The 18,393-nt window shown below is 38.7% G+C and overlaps 1 protein-coding gene across 3 annotated transcripts in view; it reads right to left on the bottom strand.

The window, feature by feature from the left end:
- Nucleotides 1-18,393, bottom strand: part of TAFA2 (TAFA chemokine like family member 2) — a 562,584-nt gene that overhangs the window by 342,169 nt on the left and 202,022 nt on the right. Inside the window, exon 2 of one of the 3 annotated variants that reach the window (XM_043446954.1) lies at nt 9,895-10,026. The exons of the other annotated variants lie outside the window; for them this stretch is intronic. Coding sequence (XP_043302889.1) covers nt 9,895-9,929 — 35 coding nt within the window. The 5' untranslated portion in view covers nt 9,930-10,026. The remainder of the gene's footprint in view (nt 1-9,894; nt 10,027-18,393) is intronic. 3 annotated transcript variants of the gene reach the window in all.

Genomic DNA, 18,393 nt, shown 5'->3' on the forward strand with positions numbered 1-18,393 from the left:
TCGGTCCCCTGGTCAGCTCTCCTACTATTCTTCCCCTGCTTCAGCCATAGTGGCCCCATGTTAAGTACACCATGCCCCTGGGCCTTTGCACGTGCTGACCCTAAGACTGTATACAGCTTAGAGCCTGTTCTCAGTTCATTTAGGACTCTGCACCATATCAAAGGGCTGTCCCCTGATCTCCCTATATAAAATCATACCCTTTATGCTGACTTTCTTCCTAGCACTTATCATTTCCTGTTATTACAGTGATTTTCCAGTCCATATATTCCCACTAGGAAGCAAATTCTGTGAGGCAGGGGGGTTATTTATTTGGTTCACTGCTTTTTCACAATGAGTGGAAGAGGATGGTTCATAGCAGGTAATCAATTACTAAGCTTCCCAGGTGGCTCAGTGGTAAAGAATCCACCTGCCAATGCAGGAGACTCAGGAAATGTGGATTTAACCCCTCAGTCAGGAAGATCCCCTAGAGGAAGAAATGGCAACCCACACTAGTATTCTTGCCTAGAGAATCCCATGAACAAGGGAGCCTGGCAGGTTACAGTTCATGGGGTTACAAAGAGCTGGACACGATCTAGCCCAGTATCAGTTCAGTTCAGTCACTCAACCATGTCCGACTCTTTGCGACCCCGTGGACTGCAGCACACCAGGCTTCCCTGCCCATCACCAACTCCCAGAGCTTGCTCAAATTCATGTCCATCGAGTTGGTGATGCCATCCAACCATCTCATCCTCTGTCGTCCCCTTCTCCTCCTGCCTTCAATCTTGCCCAGCATCAGGGTCCTTTCCAAGAGTCAGTTCTTTGCATCAGATGGCCAAAGTATTGGAGCTTGAGTTTCAGCATCAGTCCTTCCAATGAACACCCATGACTGATCTCCTTTAGGATGGACTGGCTGGACCTCCTTGCAGTCCAAGGGGCTCTCAGGTGTCTTCTCCAACACCACAATTCAAAAGCACCAGTTCTTCAGCACTCACATGCATGTGTGTTCATCAGTTCATATTTTTGCTGAATGAATGAATGAACTTAGCAGATATATCATAGAAATTGCTGCTGTGGTTAGTCATTAAGTCATGCCCCACTCTTTTGCGACCCTATAGACTCGAGTCTGCCAGGCTCCTCTGTCCATGGCACTCAAGACAAGAATACTTGAGTGGGTTGCCATTTCCTTCTCCAGGGAATCTTCTTGACCCAGGGATCAAACCCACATCTCCTGCATTGGCAGGTGGGTTCTTTACTGCTGAGCCACTGGGGAAGCCCAACACAGAGATAATTTCAGCTCTTAGTGGGAGAATAAACTAGTAACTTTTAGGGTCCCACTCTGTGATTTTATAAAGAAAAATCATTGTGAATAAAGAGATCCCCATTCTCTTCCCATTGATCACTAAGAAAGTACTGTCAGAAGTGTTCACAAGCAAGACTTATATTTATAAGTCCTTTCTTATTCCTTTTTATGCAAAGACAAAAATTATAAACAAATTAATCAAATAAATTTTGCAGACACCATGAAAAAAGATTGATCAGATATTTAAATAATTGAATGCACTACTATGTAAAATATTTTTTTCTTCTGAATTACAGTGCTGCTGCTAAGTCACTTCAGTCGTGTCTGAATCTGTGCGACCCCACAGATGGCAGCCCACCAGGCTCGTCTGTCCCTGGGATTCTCCAGGAAGAGAACTGGAGTGGGTTGCCATTTCCTTCTCCAATGGATGCATGCATGCTAAGTCACTTCAGTCGTGTCTACTCTATGAGACCCCATGGACAGCAGCCCAGCAGGCTCCTCTATCCATAGGATTCTCCAGGCAAGAATACTGGGGTGGGTTGCCATTGAGTCTCCCCTTCTCTTCATTTTCACTTTTTATAGTCGCAGTTACTTGCCATCAACTGTGGCTTGAAAATACTAAATGAGAAATTCCAGAAATAATTCATAAGTTTTAAATTGCACACCATTCTGCGTAGCATGATGCAATCTCACACCATTCCACTGAATTCTACCTAGGAACCCCAACCATTCACACAATCTGTTCCTGACATCTGACCATCCTTCATGGCCTGATGATCCACGATCACCTGAAGCAGATGCTGCTCTTAACATATCATCAGAAGGTCAATAATACAAAACCTTTTAAGTTTAAGTAGATCCCATTTATTTTTGTTTTCACATCCATCACTCGGGAAAGTGAGTCCAAGAGGGCCTTGCTGTGATTTATATCAAAGAGTATTCTATATTTTCCTCTAAGAGTTTTATAGTTTCTAGCCTTATATTTAAGCATTTAATTTACTTTGAGTTTATTTTTGTGTATGGTGTTAGGAAGTGTTCTAATTTCATTCTTTTACACATAGCTGTTCAGTTTTTCCAGCACCACTTATTGAAAAGGCTGTCTTTTCTCCATTGTATATTCTTGCCTCCTTAGTCAGAGATAAGGTGCCCATAGGAGCACGGGTTTATCTCTGGGCTTTCTGTCTGGTTCCGTTGGTCTATACGTCTGTTTCTGTGCCAGCATCATACTGTCTTGATTACGGTAGCATCATAGTATAGTCTGAAGTCAGGAAGGTTGATTCCTCCAACTGTTTTTCTTTCTCAAGATTGCTTTGGCTATTCGGGGTGGTCTGCGTTTTCATACAAACTACTTGTGCACACAGTAGGGGAAGGAGGTGGAGTGAACTGAGAACAAGCACTGACATATATACCACTGCGCATAAAACAGCCAGCCAACGGGAAGCTGCCGTATAACACGGGGAGCTCAGCCTGGGGCCCCGGGCAGCCAGAGAGGCGGGTGGGATGAGGGGACGGAGGCTCATGGAGGAGGGATGCACACACACATATAGATGTGCACACACATACATATACATGCAATTAGGACTAATCTGCATTGCTGTGTGGCAGAAACCAACACAAGACTTATCTGTAAAGCACTTATCTTCCAATTAAAAAAATAAGCAATGAATAACTTAAGTCTTTAAAAAAAAAAAAGGAGTCAATGGTAACCTAATGGTACATCATGATGCCTTTCATTCACCTCATTTCATCTCATCATGTGGGCATTTTCTCATCTCACATTATCACAAGAAGGAGGCTGAGTAAAGCTATGTAGAGAAAGAGACCACATTCACATAATTTTATTAAATTATAATGTTATAATTATTCTATTATTATTGCTGTTATCTCTTAATGGGTCTAATTTATAAATTAATCGTAGGTATTCATGTATAGGAAAAAAACATAGTATATAGGGTTCAGTGCTATCTATACTTTAAAGTATCCACTGGGGGTCATGGAATGTATTCCCCAAGGATGGGGGGTGGAATACTGTATTGTCTTTTCCTTTTGATCAAGCATTTTAAGACAAATAAAATATAGCAACAAAAAAACAGCTATAAAAATATCACACTCCTGGAAATAGTTAAATGGTTAATGTTAAATATTTCACATAGTTCTTATTCTTTTAAAAATAAAGCTTTTAAGAGAATAATGCTTCTCAAGAAAGAAAAAGGGAAAGTGGTAACATAGAAAAAATATAAATTTTAAATGTATGAACATATGCTAGTACCTATTGCTTTTTTTTTGTTATGACACTGCCAACACTTGTTAAAATAGAAGTATTTCAACATATGATCACACACTGTGACATCTTCTAAGTTTGATCCAAAAATGGTATGCCTAGAATTCATCTAAAAGAAATATTAGACTGTGTTAAAAATACTGCTACTATAAAAGCCCAACTTTATGAAGGACAGATTTTAAGTGTACTTGTAATCACTAAGGAATAAGCAAAGTGATGAAATTGTTAACATATCCAAATATTCCTAGTTGGCTTTCTGCTATTACCATATATCTAGATGTACCAGGATTACACAGAAGAAAAATGATTGCAGTCATTTGGTGTTTAGAAAAATACCTGACACTATCCATTTTATTGCCAACATTCAGGCCCCATATTGTACATGATGGGAGAAACGACCTTTGAAAGAAAATTGTGGGGTTAAATAGAGAAAAATCAAAAAGAAACTGACAGAAAGGACTGTTGTTGTGATCATACTTGGATCTCCTTCTCAAATGACCAAATCCTCGAAACCAGTAAAATTTGTTATGCTTGTGAATGAAAATTTCCATCCAAGTACACACGAGGGCTTCCCTGGTAGCTAAGCTAGTAAAGAATCCGCCTGCAATGCAGGAGACCCCAGTTGATTCCTGGGTTGGGCAGATCCTCAGGAGAAGGGATAGGCTGCCCACTCCAGCACTCCTGGGCCCTCCTGGTGGCTCGGCTGGTAAAGAATCCGCCTGCAATGCAGGAGACCTGGGTCCAGCTCTTGGGTTGGGATGATCCCCGGGAGAAGGGAAAGGCTGCCCACTCCAGTACTCTCGCCTGGAGAATTCCATGGACTGCATAGTCCATGGGGTCACAAAGAGTTGGACGTGACTGGGCGACTTTCATTTTCACTGTCGAGTACAAATTACAAGGAAGGAAATCCAGTAGCACATATAACCAGCTTTTTGAAAAAAGGCAAAGGCGTGAGAACTTCTGTATCTAGCCATCTTTAGAATCATCATCTTGAATGCATAATTTCTGATCTTCATAACATTTTGCAAAGTAGTAAACTACTTAAATCCAATTAAATGAATTTTGGGAATATCATAAGAGCAAACGGTGCAGAAGGGAATCATCATCTTCCCTGGTACCCATCCTTCTTACAGAGATACCAAAAAGCAGGTGAGAAACCTCAAGATCCCAAAATTATTCATTCATTTAATACGCACTTCTTGTGCGCCTAGTATATGTCAGGAATGAGCAGCTGCTGAGAATATAAAGATGATATATAGTGTGAACCCCTTTAGATCTGACAGAATTAATAACATAGCAAACAGGACTTTTGCATGTGAGCATACTAGTTAAGTTACTTCAGCCGTGTCTGACTCTTTGCAACCCTACGGACCATAGCCTACCAGGCTCCTCTGTCCATGGGATTACCCAGGAAAGAATACCGAAGTAGGTTGCCGTTCCCTCCTGCAGGAGATCTTCCCGACCCAGGGATCAAACCTCCATCTCTTAAACATCTCTTACACTGGCAGGCAGATTCTTTATCACAAGCACCACCTGGGGAGATTTGGTGGGTAACAGTACCACCACAGAATACCCAAGTCAAAAAGAAATCGAGTATTAGATATGGAGCAATTTAGACACATTCATTTTGCCATTTCAGATATAAAAATGTTATGTAAAAGTTTCATATTATTTCAAATGACTAAGCCATCACAAGCAATACATTATGTCATTCCATCCTTTTATCACCCCTAGAAAGTACTAAGAGACTTCCCTGATAGTTCAGTTGATAAAGAATCTGCCTGCAATGCAGGAGGCCCTGGTTCAATTCCTGGGTCGGTAAGATCTGCTGGAGAAGGGAAAGGCTATCCACTCTGGTATTCTTGCCTGGAGAACTCCAGGTCGCAAGGAGTTGGACACGACTAAGCGATTCTCACTTTCACTTTCAGAAAGTACTAAGAGAATTACATTCCTTGTTTTGCATATAAGGAAACCAATGTTCTGAAAATTTTATGACTCCTACAAGGTGAAAAAAATAAGATTTTAGATCTGAACTCTGTTCTGCTAGCATCTAAGTCTATGGTTTTTCCATTTATAACAATTTATCTTATCATAAAGAATAAATGCATCTTCCTTCTGTTTCCTGCTTCAAACTCTGACGGGAATGCCTTAGTTCAACTGCACTATATGTCCAAATAATTCAATGTACTTTGAAAAAGGCCTCCAAACAGCTTTCCATTACCATAAAAGCATAAAGGGAAGTGGCCCATAGAGGTAACCTTATTATAAATATCATACTTAGATGTGATTAAGGAACACGCCATTCTCCACTAATTTTTATATCATCTGACTATATTTTGCCAGCATTAAAACATCCCTACAAAACCATTAATTTGAAACTGTAGCATAAGATACTCAATGAGCTCCAGGTCTTGCATTAAGTAGACCAGCATCTCAGCAACTCCACTAAGCTCTTCTGGATACCTCAGTTTGCCTCACCTGTGTATCAGAGCTAGTACTGACCACCACATTTGTGAAATGCTTGGTTGAGCTCTCAACACATAAATGCTAAATAAATCATACATTTGTATATAATTTTCAAATGTTCTTAAGTCATTTTTATAATGAATGTACAACATTACAGATAGAATCTATAGAAATCTAGACTCTCTAAGGTCTAATTTTTTTAGTCATATCCAGTAGACATTGAATACATAAAAGTGATTTAGCAATGAGAATAAAATTCCAGACCACCTGCTATACATCTAGTGCCTAGAGAATTATCAATACATATTAATTATCTGACTGTTACATTATTAAAAGTTGATAAGTCTGTATTTCTCCTAAGGTAAATATAAAAAACAAAATATCTGGTCTGTAACAAAACTTATTTGTATTACTTTTATTTTCCTTTAATATATCACGTTGAAACTAATGAAAAGCACACATACCATATTCTCCATTTCTCAGCATTTCTAACAAACTTCTGGTTTATAACAGTGTTGCTCTTGTTGTTTTAACTTCTTGTCGATGTTTTGTGGTAGCACAGAGGTGCCTGTGGTCAGAAAGTATTTCCCATTTTTCTTAGTACTTTCAAAGTTTCATTGCTTATACGCTTATTCAATTTCGTCTAAGCACACAAGTAGAAAAATCTCTGCAAGAGTGATATTGTGTCCAAATTATTTCATCTCAGACTTTGCCCTATTCCTAAAATTACACTACAGAAACAAATATCTGGAATTTTAATGGCTACGAATCCAATCTAAAACACAGTACTTGAAATTTAATCTCACCAATAACACTGGAGAATCAATATGTTTTAGATATGATAATACTGCCTAATACTCCACAATAAAATGCACTCATAGAAGAAAAAAATAAAATCCTCTTTTCTCAATTATTGCAAGGTTGGAAAAAGATCACTTAAATATAAATACTGGAGGAAAATGTAGCTTACAGAAAATAATGTAAATGCATTCATGCTGCAGACAAACAAAAGTTGCCCAGTTAACGAAGAGTTTAGGGCCTCAGTGCACACTTACACACCCTTCTTATTAAAATGCTGGAAATTAATTCCTTGCCTAAGAGGCATTCATGGTTCCATATTTAAAATCATACAGGTTCACAGGGGGAACATTTAGATTATCTGCAGATGCTGTCATGCGAATTTAGCCTATTACAGAGCATTTGCAGTTCACAGACAAAGAATCAGTAAATTCAGTGGGATAGGCTATGCGAGAAGGATTAGGTTATCAGATTATAAATGAGGAAGAATTTTACTGCGTGGAAATCAGTGAGGTAAATTCAAGCTTTGCAGCTTATAAATTCATGGTATTTACGGTAAGGGCAACACAATAGAAATCAATGCCTGCCTCTACCCACCCACAAATCTCTAATCATAGCATGTTAACAGACTTGAACTAATATAGAATTAAGTAGAACACAATTTTCCTGGTTAACATACTTTAAAAATAAGTGTTAAAAGCATTTATTAAGAAACGCAACAAGAAAAAGGAAAGAAGACTTCCTGTTGCTACTAGGTACCATTTGAGACTTAAATACATAATAAGTCTATAATTCCAATATCTAATTTTTCAGGCAAACAATACCCCCAGATATTTACCACCACAAACATCATCACACAGTATGATGATGCTGCCAGACCTGATCTATTATAAAAAAACACCCTTATTGCTACTATCCCAATACCACAGTGTGAGTAATAAACCAGTGTGAGGTGCACGGTATTACTTAGTGAACTGCAATAATGTGAAACTGCTTTTCAATAGAATGTGTAGAAACCAGGTCATTCCATTGGATAACCTATCTTATTCACTCAGCTACTTCAGTCTTTAAATCTTGACCACTTATAGTTAGGCACTATGAGAGATTCAACATGTAAATAAGATAAATTAGGTGTAAGTTAAGCCATCATGTAAGGTTACCTTCAAATATAGCATAGTCAAGAGCCAAAACACCATCACACTTTTACAAAAGTTGGTATAACAGCAACAAGTTTCATTTCACAAACCGTACCCAACTGGTCTTATCAATATATGCAGAGAAGAAATGACCAACCTTTTTAGATACACTTTTCACAAATAGTGCCTAGGACACAAGAGATGCTCCAGAAATACTAGATGGCTGATTGTTGACAGATACCTTTTGTGAGCTACTATGAAACAAATTCACCAAATTTTTACAATACACATTATCCCACTGGGTTCTATAACATACGTTAAGTTGGAAGACCTTACTGGTATCACTAATCTTGATTCTATATTAGGCACCAAAAAGCAAGTAATTAAAAGCTACATCCTCAAGGTTATTGTGTACATTTAGAATATTAGTGAGTTAAATTTGGCACAAGATACCAATATGCAGACTTAATCAAACGGTATATTAACCAATGATGCTGAGTAATTAATTTTGTGTTTGTGAGATGGAAAGAATATAAAACTGTTTTCAGCTACTTCTCATCTTGGCTGCCATCATTATATATACCAAAAAAGCAACTCAAAGTCAGATTCAGGTAGCATATATTAAGCACAACTATTAAATATCAATCAATGGACTGAACCTTCCTACATAAATTGATGATTCTGATATTCAACCAGGTTTAAAAACCAATCTGCCAGTGTTTGAGTATAATATTTCCACAAAGTCACATCTAACTCCCTTCAGTAGTGGGACAAACAACCTGGAAAAGGCCATGCACTTCATCTTTGAAGCATGCGCACATGCACAAGAATGCTTATCCCACCACCTCTTGAGTCTTTCAAACAAGCCCTCTTGCTGTCCTACACGAGAGCACAGCTCATCACAAACATGAAAATAGTTGTCATTTATTTCTCCACTTCCTTCAATTTAAAGTGGTCTGTCCGTCATTGATCTTTTTGACAGCATCACATCTTATCCTTTCACGTAATTTACAATGGATGTATCAGCTGTGTGTTCACTTGTTACCTCCTGCGCTCTCCTCTAGGGCTCTGAGTTCAAGGACCAAGGCCGTTTGTGCACCATTGCATGGCCAGCACCTAAGGCACAGAGGTACTTAGCATACAGAGGCAGCACACAGCAGTACTCAGCATATGGGTACTCAGCCGATGGATGAATAAACAAATGATTTGGAGGGCATAAGTGCAAATTCAATTTTGTTAAAAATTTCTTAAAAACTTAGGTTGTCACAGAAAGAGGAAGTGCCTGATTTAACTGGTCTCCTACATAGCAGAAAATTCCAGTAAAAGATTTTTAAATGGTTTTTTAAGTAAACAAACTTTTCCAATAATGAAAGTCAGCAGTATCTTTATGCTATACATATTTACTGTTGCTCCACAATGTACAACAATGCCTCAAACACTGGTAACAGCACAGAAAACAGGTCTTCCCTTCAGGATGTGATAACAAGATTTAAGAGTTTACTATATGAAGAAGTAAAGTAGAATATTTACTGCATTAAGTTCACAAGCTTGCAAAGATACAGCAGTAGAACGTCAGTCTCAGTAATTGGATATTAACCATTATAAGAAAAAGTGGGAAAATGTAGGCCTCAGTTTAGACCAATAAATCATGGAGTTATAAAACTAAAACAAGCAGTCAAATTTAGAGACAGGAAGCAGAATGGTGGTCACAAAGGGCTGAGGAGAGAGGAGAATGGGGAGTTGGGGCTTTACGGGCACGGGATTTCATTTGGGGAGGATGGAAACGCTGTGGAGATGGATGGTAGTGATGGTTGCATGACACTTTGAATGTACTTAATGCCACTGAACTGTACACTTAATCAGAATGATCAATTTTATGTTATGCATTTCTTCCACAATGAAAAAAAAAATTGAGTCACACAAGCTGATTATACCTTCTGACAATACGACTGTCGTCCGGCGCCTCCATGTACAGAAGGGCTGGTCCTGAGTCTGCTGCCGACTTCCACGTGCTCCAGGATGGAGACACAGCCCCAGGATCAGGATCTTCACAAAAAGAAAGACAGCTGCATTTGACAAACGATGCATCATTATATGACTAGCAAGGAACCTCAAGGACATTTGACAGCTCATTTTTTACTCAAATTCCCTTTGAGGAAAGTTCTCCAGGGCTATGAGATCCAGTGCTTTGTTTTTTTTTTTTTAATTCTCTCACCTTCAAAACACAGAGAGAAGTTTTACCTCTCAAGTGAAAAAAAAACAAAGTCCAACTCTGAAAAATCTTAAGACACAACCACCAGAAATGACTTCAGGATGCAATTGAGATCCATTGACAAAGCTCACTGGAAAATGTTACCACCGCCTGAATACCATGTCTGTTCTGAGTCCCTTCTTCATACCACCAAGGGAAACAAAATTTAGAATCAGGATGCAGGTGGCACATTACTCGGGGAGGGGGGCTTTTTTGGATATAAAATGCAAGGCATACTGTGACAAGACTCCTTTGAGTCCTTCTCAGAATCAAGCAACCAACCAATCAATCTAACCTACCAACCATTCATACGGAAAACAGAACCATCAACAGCGTCACTGTCAAGCCAGTCAACAGCATTTATTATTATGTGTACAGGGTACTAGGAGATAAAACAAAAGAAAGACTTGTCATTTGCCCCACAGGAGCTCGAAACAGGAAGGAAGACGATTTGTACTCTGTTTAGGGTAGAAAATCAGAGCACAGTGATGAAGAGGGTGGGCTCTGAAGTGATACTAACTGCGATGCAATCGCAACTCACAACTTGTTTGCTGCACGTCGTTAATAGTAACAAAGGGCTTAGCACACACCAGGAAGTTTGGTCTATAATCCATCCCAGTTAATCCTCACAAACCCTATAAAGTACATACCACTCTTATTTTACACATAAACTCAAGTTATTTAAATTCCCTGAGGCTCAGTTTCTCTGGGAGGGGGAAAGGATTAATACCAACTCATACCACTGTTTTGCAAGTTAAATGAGTTAATGTGTAAAAAAAATAAATAAAAATAGGATACTGTAGGCTATCAATGAATGAATACTGATACCATGGTTTAATTACTACATATTTATGGAAATAGCACATATTTGGAAAAGTTTTTCTTGGGGAACATTTCAAAGACTGCTACTTTTTCTACACACCGAACTGTTTATAAATACAATTCAGCAAATGTGTGTGTTCCTGTTATATGCAAGACACTGTACCAGATACTACAATGTACACAAAGACATGTGACAAAATTTCTGTCATTAAGGTGTTTAAACCTTAATGAATGAATTTACAAGAAAATACATACTATCTTAAGACAGCTGACCAATGGACCGAGGATTGGGGTTTTCTGTGAAATGTCCCCATTCTGTGTATTCTGTTACATTCAGCATCATTCTTTTGTTCCATAATTGCAATTTGACATTTTTTCCTCTATGAAATATGACTTCCTACAAGTTAAAGACTAGGTATATTCACCCAAGCATGGTTTCTCTTTTCTTCACATTGATATGGCATATATTTTATAAACACCTGTGCCAACTGAACACATGCTGATTTCCAATCACTGGTATGCAATTGTCTCAATAAAAGAAGATAAACAGCCTGCATTCAGACATTCTATTTATAATGACAACCTAAGCTACCACACTCACTACTATTTTCTATGATTATAATGAATGCAAATAAATTATCAATAATGAAAAAGCTTCTTATTCATCTCACATGGTGATGTGCTTTCAATTCCTACTGAGATTTCCAAACATATTTATGGTGAAATCGACCCAGAACACTGATCTCAATTGGAAATCTTATAGTTTGGGAGAATGCAGGAAATTTCCCCAAGGAAATAAAGAGATATATGATATAAGGTACTGGATAGTATCACAGTAAATAAGTATTGAGCATATATAAGATGCCTGAGAAAATTTATAATGGAATATCTGACACTAAAACTAAGATATGTTATAAGATATCTCCTATCTCTTCTAGGCAAACCCCATCAAAGTTAACTTTTGAAAGCAGTTAACTTGCTGAAATAACATAATAATTAGCCAAAATCCTTTACATTTCACCACGAAATCTCCAGTACAACCAGTATCCCTTATCTTTCCAGGAAAGAATAGCAATCTATACATATGATTAAATAGTATTGCTAAGCAAAGGCTTAAGACAGTATTTTTAAAATACATCTACAGATTTTAATTCAGCTAAGCTGAAATTAAATTAGAAAACTGATGTTTTATATCACACACAAAGCTTTTACTTCCTGAGCTTCCAATTTAATTTTTTTAAATTTTTTAGTGATACTTAACATTTTTAGTCGAGTTCAGTTGTCAGTCGAGTTCAGTTGTATTCATTTCAGTGTTAGACACCGAAGTTACCTCATTATCAATAATGAAAGACAGTCTCATCATTATAGATTAGACTGATGCCGAACAGTCTCAACAGATAATTGAGAATGCTCATAAAAACATTTCATTGTCACTAAATGACTGTCAATGTCACATCCTATACTGGTACTAGGCATATAGTATAACTTCAGGAAATGATGGAAAGAGCAACACAAGCAAAGATAATTAAAATACAGTATGAAAAGTGCTACACTAATGGGATATATAATATTAATACAAAGCTCCATAGAAGCACAGATGGATATGGACTCGCCAAAGACCCCATCTCTTTTTTCACCTGGAGAAGAGCTGAATTCTATTTTGAAAAGCTGATCCTCTATCTTGAAGAACAAATAATAGCTCACTAGGCAGAAAATTAAAACGAGCAAATAAAAACAAGAAAGGACATTCCCAGTAAAGAAAGAGACAAGACGCGTGGCCTGCAGGGAGAGAGACACGCTGCTTTTAGAGGATCAGTTCCTTGTGGCAGTGAGTTGCCATACACACTCAGATGTCCTGGCTGAGCACTGTTTTCATGCTGGGCATTTTGCTAGACGAGGGAGCAGCAAATAGCACACAGACCAAATTTTTCCAGCTGCCTGATTTTTGTATGGCCTGCAAACTAAGAACAATTTTCGTATTTTTAAGTGGATGAAAAAAATCAAGAAAAGAATGGCATTTCAAGGTACATGAAAATTGTATGAAATTCCAATGTTAGTGTCCATAAATAAAGTTGTATTGGAACACAGTCACATTCACACCTTTGCACATGGTCTGTGGCCACTTTCGTGCTAGGCTGGCAGAACTCAGTAGTCATAACAGTGAAAGTGCAGCCCACAAAGCCTAAACCATCTACTAAACTAGAGAAAGCTTGCCAATCCACGCGGTAGATGATGGGAAAAGAAAACAAGGTCTAGTTGTGGAGACGAACAGGAAACAGACCTACTCTTAGAATACTGTAGGAACAGTTAGGACATACAGCCCAAGGCACTGTGAATAAGAAAGGTCTATGACACTGGATTAGATTAAATTAGAAGAACAAATCACAAGAAGCCTTACCTGCTCATGCTTCAGATTTCATTCTGAAAGCAACGGCAAGACTTTGCAGGGTGTTAAGACAGCCCATGACATAACTGGTTTTGTATTTTAAAACAGCCATCCTGATCACAATATACCTAACTATACTTATTGTCTTTTTCTGGCAAAGCAAACACAGCATTGGCATGTAAGGACTATTTGCTCTCGGAAGAACCAAGAAGCATTCTTATCAGACAGCCGTCTTTCTTAGTTACTTTCTCTCTCAATGAAACAATGATAATAACAATAATCATTATTGTTTATGTGTTGTTATTGTTTAATCGTAATCATGTGCTGTGCTTTAGTCGCTCAGTTGTGTCTGACTCTTTGCGACCCCATGGACTGTAGCCTGCCAGGCTCCTCTGTCCATGGGGATTCCATTCTCCAGGCAAGAAGACTAGAGTGGGTTGCCTTGCCCCTCTCCAGGGAATCTTCCCAACCCAGGAATCAAACCCAGGTCTCCTGCCTCACTGGAAGATTCTTTACCGTCTGAGCCACCAGAGAAACCCAAAGATACTGAAGTGGATAGCCTATCCCTGCTCCAGGGGAACTTCCCAACCCAGGAATTGAACAGGGGGAGAAGGCAATGGCACCCCACTCCAGTACTCTTGCCTGGAAAATCCCATGGACGGAGGAGCCTGGTAGGCTGCAGTCCATGGGGTCACAAGAGCTGGACATGACTTAGTGACTAAAGTACCGCCAGCTGAAAACATTGAACACTTGTAGCATAACCTTAATTCCCTTTATCAAGCAAGAGAGGTAGCTGAGCCATCATTCATTCATCCTCATTCACCACTCACTACAATCAGGTACTAAGTGTCTCTCACGTGTCAGGAAGCAAAGTGAAGAGGCCAGGGTATACAACGGCAAGTAGTTTTTTCCATTCCCAGGAGTTCCAGCAGCTGAATAAGAAAAGTAAACACACCACCAATCTCAGACCTGAAACCCAGTCACGGATCATTCCATCAACCCAGCATTATCCTGTTGGATACACCTAATCCTTGAAAACTTTCTTCTTTAAGTTTTCATTTCTAAATAGTTTTGTGGATGCCCATTACAGTAAAGATGATAGAGAGATGCAAAGAGAATTAACAAATATTGGTAATGAGAATGAAACCCAGAAAGACAGAAATCAGTGCTTCACACATGGTGCTTTGGGCCTGTTTCCCAAAAACAAAGCTAATAAAACAACAAGGGATTGTTACCTGGCATGACTAGCTTAGAAATAGAGGGAAAAGGGCACAGGGGGACAGGAGGTGGACCCATCAAGGTTAAGGACAAGAGGTGAACTTGCATTTGCCTTCGTTTATTCTAGGAAGTATTTCACACCTCTAAGTATTTTGCTTATATTAAATCAATTTGTTTTTAAGTTCAGATCTAAATTTAGCAATTACATGTACATCTAGGATACCAGTGTCTTTAATGTGTATTTCATAGGCTTAATCACTTCATTGTAAAATTGAACAGGGGTGGGGTGACAGATGACAAAGAAGAAAGTTACCATTGTATTAGAGTATTGCCCACACACTAAAAAATTTACAAACCCAAGACTTATGAACCGTAAATTAGAAACTATGATTTTGTGATTAGAAAGATGCTAAAGTGTGTCTGGAATTCCCTGCAGACTTCTTACAGTAGCAATATACATTTGAGACTCACTAGAAAACATTTGTACTTTGTCAAAAGTACACAAAATGCTCAGCAATGTAAAAAATTTAAAAAAAATTTAAAAAAGAAAACAACCCCAAGAGGGAAAGATAGCATTTTGCACCTCTGTATATTTTTCAATACACTGGAGATGGATAGCTTTACCACTATTCTTTCACTCTTTATATTCTAAACTTGACACGCTGACAAATGGGATTTTAAAAGGCAAAGAGAAAAAAAATCAGGTAGAGAAAACCACAGGTCTCTCCCCAAAACTTCCTACCAACATTTACCTCTCAATTTTTTTTTTCTTTACTGCAAATTACCATCCTTATTGCGGTAACTAACATCAGTTACCTTATTAGAAAGTTTAAAGAAGAGATAAAAAGACATTTGTTAAGACTGTCAAGTCAGAAGTGCAGATTTATTCTAAAGTACTTTTCTGTGTCTGACTTAATTAAAAGTTTTCCAACCTCAGGCTCAACTGTCTTCCCTCTACTGCTTGAAAAAATTCTGCTTCTATTCCTCTTACTTGCCTCAGATGTGGAGACATTCTCTGCATCATTTGGACCCCTTCATCCCCATCTCACCACACCATAATTTGGTACAATCACCCTTAGCTACACTAGAAAAGTCAATGAACAGCTCCATGATCTCAGCATTCATTCGCCTTAGCTCTCTGTACAGACTTGATATATACTACCAAAAAGATAACTTTCAAAAACCTACAGCCTAAGTAACCTAACCGTATTATGTGGGTTGAATAGTCATGGAGTGTTTGATAAATTGGGCCTAGCAACAAACAAGGGCTTCCCTGGTGGCTCAGATGGGAAAGAATCTGTCTACAATGCAAGAGACGCAGGTTCAAACCCTGGGTTGGGAAGATCCCCTGGAGAAGGGAATGGTTACCCACTCCAGTATTCCTGCCTGGAGAATCCCATGAACAGAGGAGCCTGGTGGGCTACAGTGACTCTCATAGGCATAGCTTCTTCTAAAATGATTCTGTGACAGTGTTCAAGGTGCCTACTGACTGGTGTGAACACAGCCTCTGCAGACTGTTTCTCCTTTGTAGATAGATGAAACTCCTGTCCCACCCGAGAAATCATTCTGATTCCTACATAAAGACGATCTATTATTTGACAGCTTTTTCTCAGTAGGACAGAGATAAAAAAAAAAATGTTATTGTGGACTGTTTCAACTCACAGCAAAGAGCTTCTGCAGAAAACTTATCTATAGATATTTCAGGCAGACGAGGTAAAAATTAGCAAGAACATCTTACTGCTGTTTTGCTAATGCCAGTGTAAAAAATATATGTATATATGTTTTAACTTGCTTTGTGTCACACTTAGTAAGGCATAAGAAGCATGCATTTTAAAGGCATCTAATAAAGCATGCCTCAGAGATACTGCAGCTTCAGTTCCAGATCACTGCAATACAAGAAATAATGCAATACACTGCAATACAAGTAGAAAGTCCCATGAATTTTTTGGTTTCCCAATGCCTATATGTTTACACTACATTGTACATATTAAGTGTATGATAGCATTGTGTAAATAATGTACACACCTTTATTAAAATATTTTATTGCTAAGACATGCTAGCTATCATCTGAGCCTTCAGCTAGCCCCAAGTATTTTGCTGCTGGAGGGTCTCGCCTTGATCTTGATGGCTACTGACTGATCAGAATGGTGGCTACTGAAGGTGGGGGCGGGGCTGTGGCAATTTCTTTAAAAAAAAAAATACAATGATGAAATGTGCTGCATCAGTTGACCTTTCACCAACAATTTCTTTATGGTATGCAATGCTGTTTGGTAGCATTTTACCCACAGCAGAAATTCTTTGAAGATTGGAATCAATCCTCTCAAACTGTGCTTCTGCTTTATTAGCTAAACTTATGTACTATTCTAAATCTTTTGTTGTCATCTCAACAATCTTTTGAGCATCTTTACCAGGAGTAGATTGCATCTCAATAAATCATTTATTTGCACACTATAAGAAGCAACTCCTCGTTTGCTAAAATTTTATCATGAGATTTCAGCAGTTCAGTCACATCTTCAGGCTCCACTTCTGATTCTAATTCTCTTGGTATTTCCACCACATCTGCAGATGCTTCCTGGTCCACTTAAGTGTGGAAGCTCTCAAAGTCATCCAAGATAGCTGGAATCAGCTGCTTCCAAACTCCTGTTACTGTTGATATTTTGACTTCTTCCCATGAATAACAAACGTCCTTAACAGCATCTAGAATGGTGACTCCTTTCCAGAAGGTTTTCAATTTACAGTTGACCCTTGAACAATGAGGGAGTTCCGGATGCCAACCCTCAATACAGTTCAAAACTGCAAGTAACTTACAGTTGGCCTTCAGCATCCATAGGTTCAACCAACCATAAATCATGTAGTACTTCAGTATTCACTATTGAAAACAATCTGCATAGAAGAAGACCCATGAAGTTCAAATTATATTATTCAAGGGTCAACTCTACTTTGCCCAGATCCACCAGGAGTCATTATCTATATCAGTAGCCTCATGAAATGTATTTCTTAAAACATAAGATTTGAAAGTGGAAACTACCCCTTGATCTATGAACTGCAAAACAGATGTTGCATTAGTAATCATGAAAACAACAGTAATTTCATATATCATAGTCATGTATGGAAGTGAGATTTGGACTATAAAGAAAGCTGAGCACCAAAGAATTGATGCTTTTGAACTATGGTGTTGGAAAAGACTCTTGACAGTCCCATGGACTGCAAGGAGATCCAACCAGTCCATCCTAAAGGAAATCAGTCCTGAATATTCATTGGAAGGACTGATGCTGAAGCTGAAACTCCAATACTCTGGCCACCTGATGTGAAGAGCTGACTCATTTGAAAAGACCCTGATGTTGGGAAAGACTGAAGGCGGGAGGACAAGAGGATGACAGAGGGTGAGCTGGTTGGAAGCATCACCGCCTCAATGAACATGAGTTTGAGTAAGCTCCGGGAGTCGGTGATGGACAGGGAAGCCTGGCGTACTGCAGTCCATGGGGTCACAAGGCGTCAGACACGACTAAGTGACTGAATTGAACTGAACTGATCATCTGCATCAGAACTCTTGGGTGACCAAGTGCATTATCAATGAGCAATACTACTTTGAAAGAAATTTTTTGTGGCAGTAAGTCTCAACAGTGCTTCTCTGGTGGCTGAGATGGTAAAGTATCTACCTGCAATGCAGGAGACCCAGGTTTGATCCCTGGGTCGGGAAGATCCCCAGGAGAAAGGAATGGCAACCCACTCCAGTATTCTTGCCTGGAGAATTTC

Source organism: Cervus canadensis, chromosome 25 (assembly GCF_019320065.1).
Source record: "Cervus canadensis isolate Bull #8, Minnesota chromosome 25, ASM1932006v1, whole genome shotgun sequence".
NCBI classification, from domain to species: domain Eukaryota; kingdom Metazoa; phylum Chordata; class Mammalia; order Artiodactyla; family Cervidae; genus Cervus; species Cervus canadensis.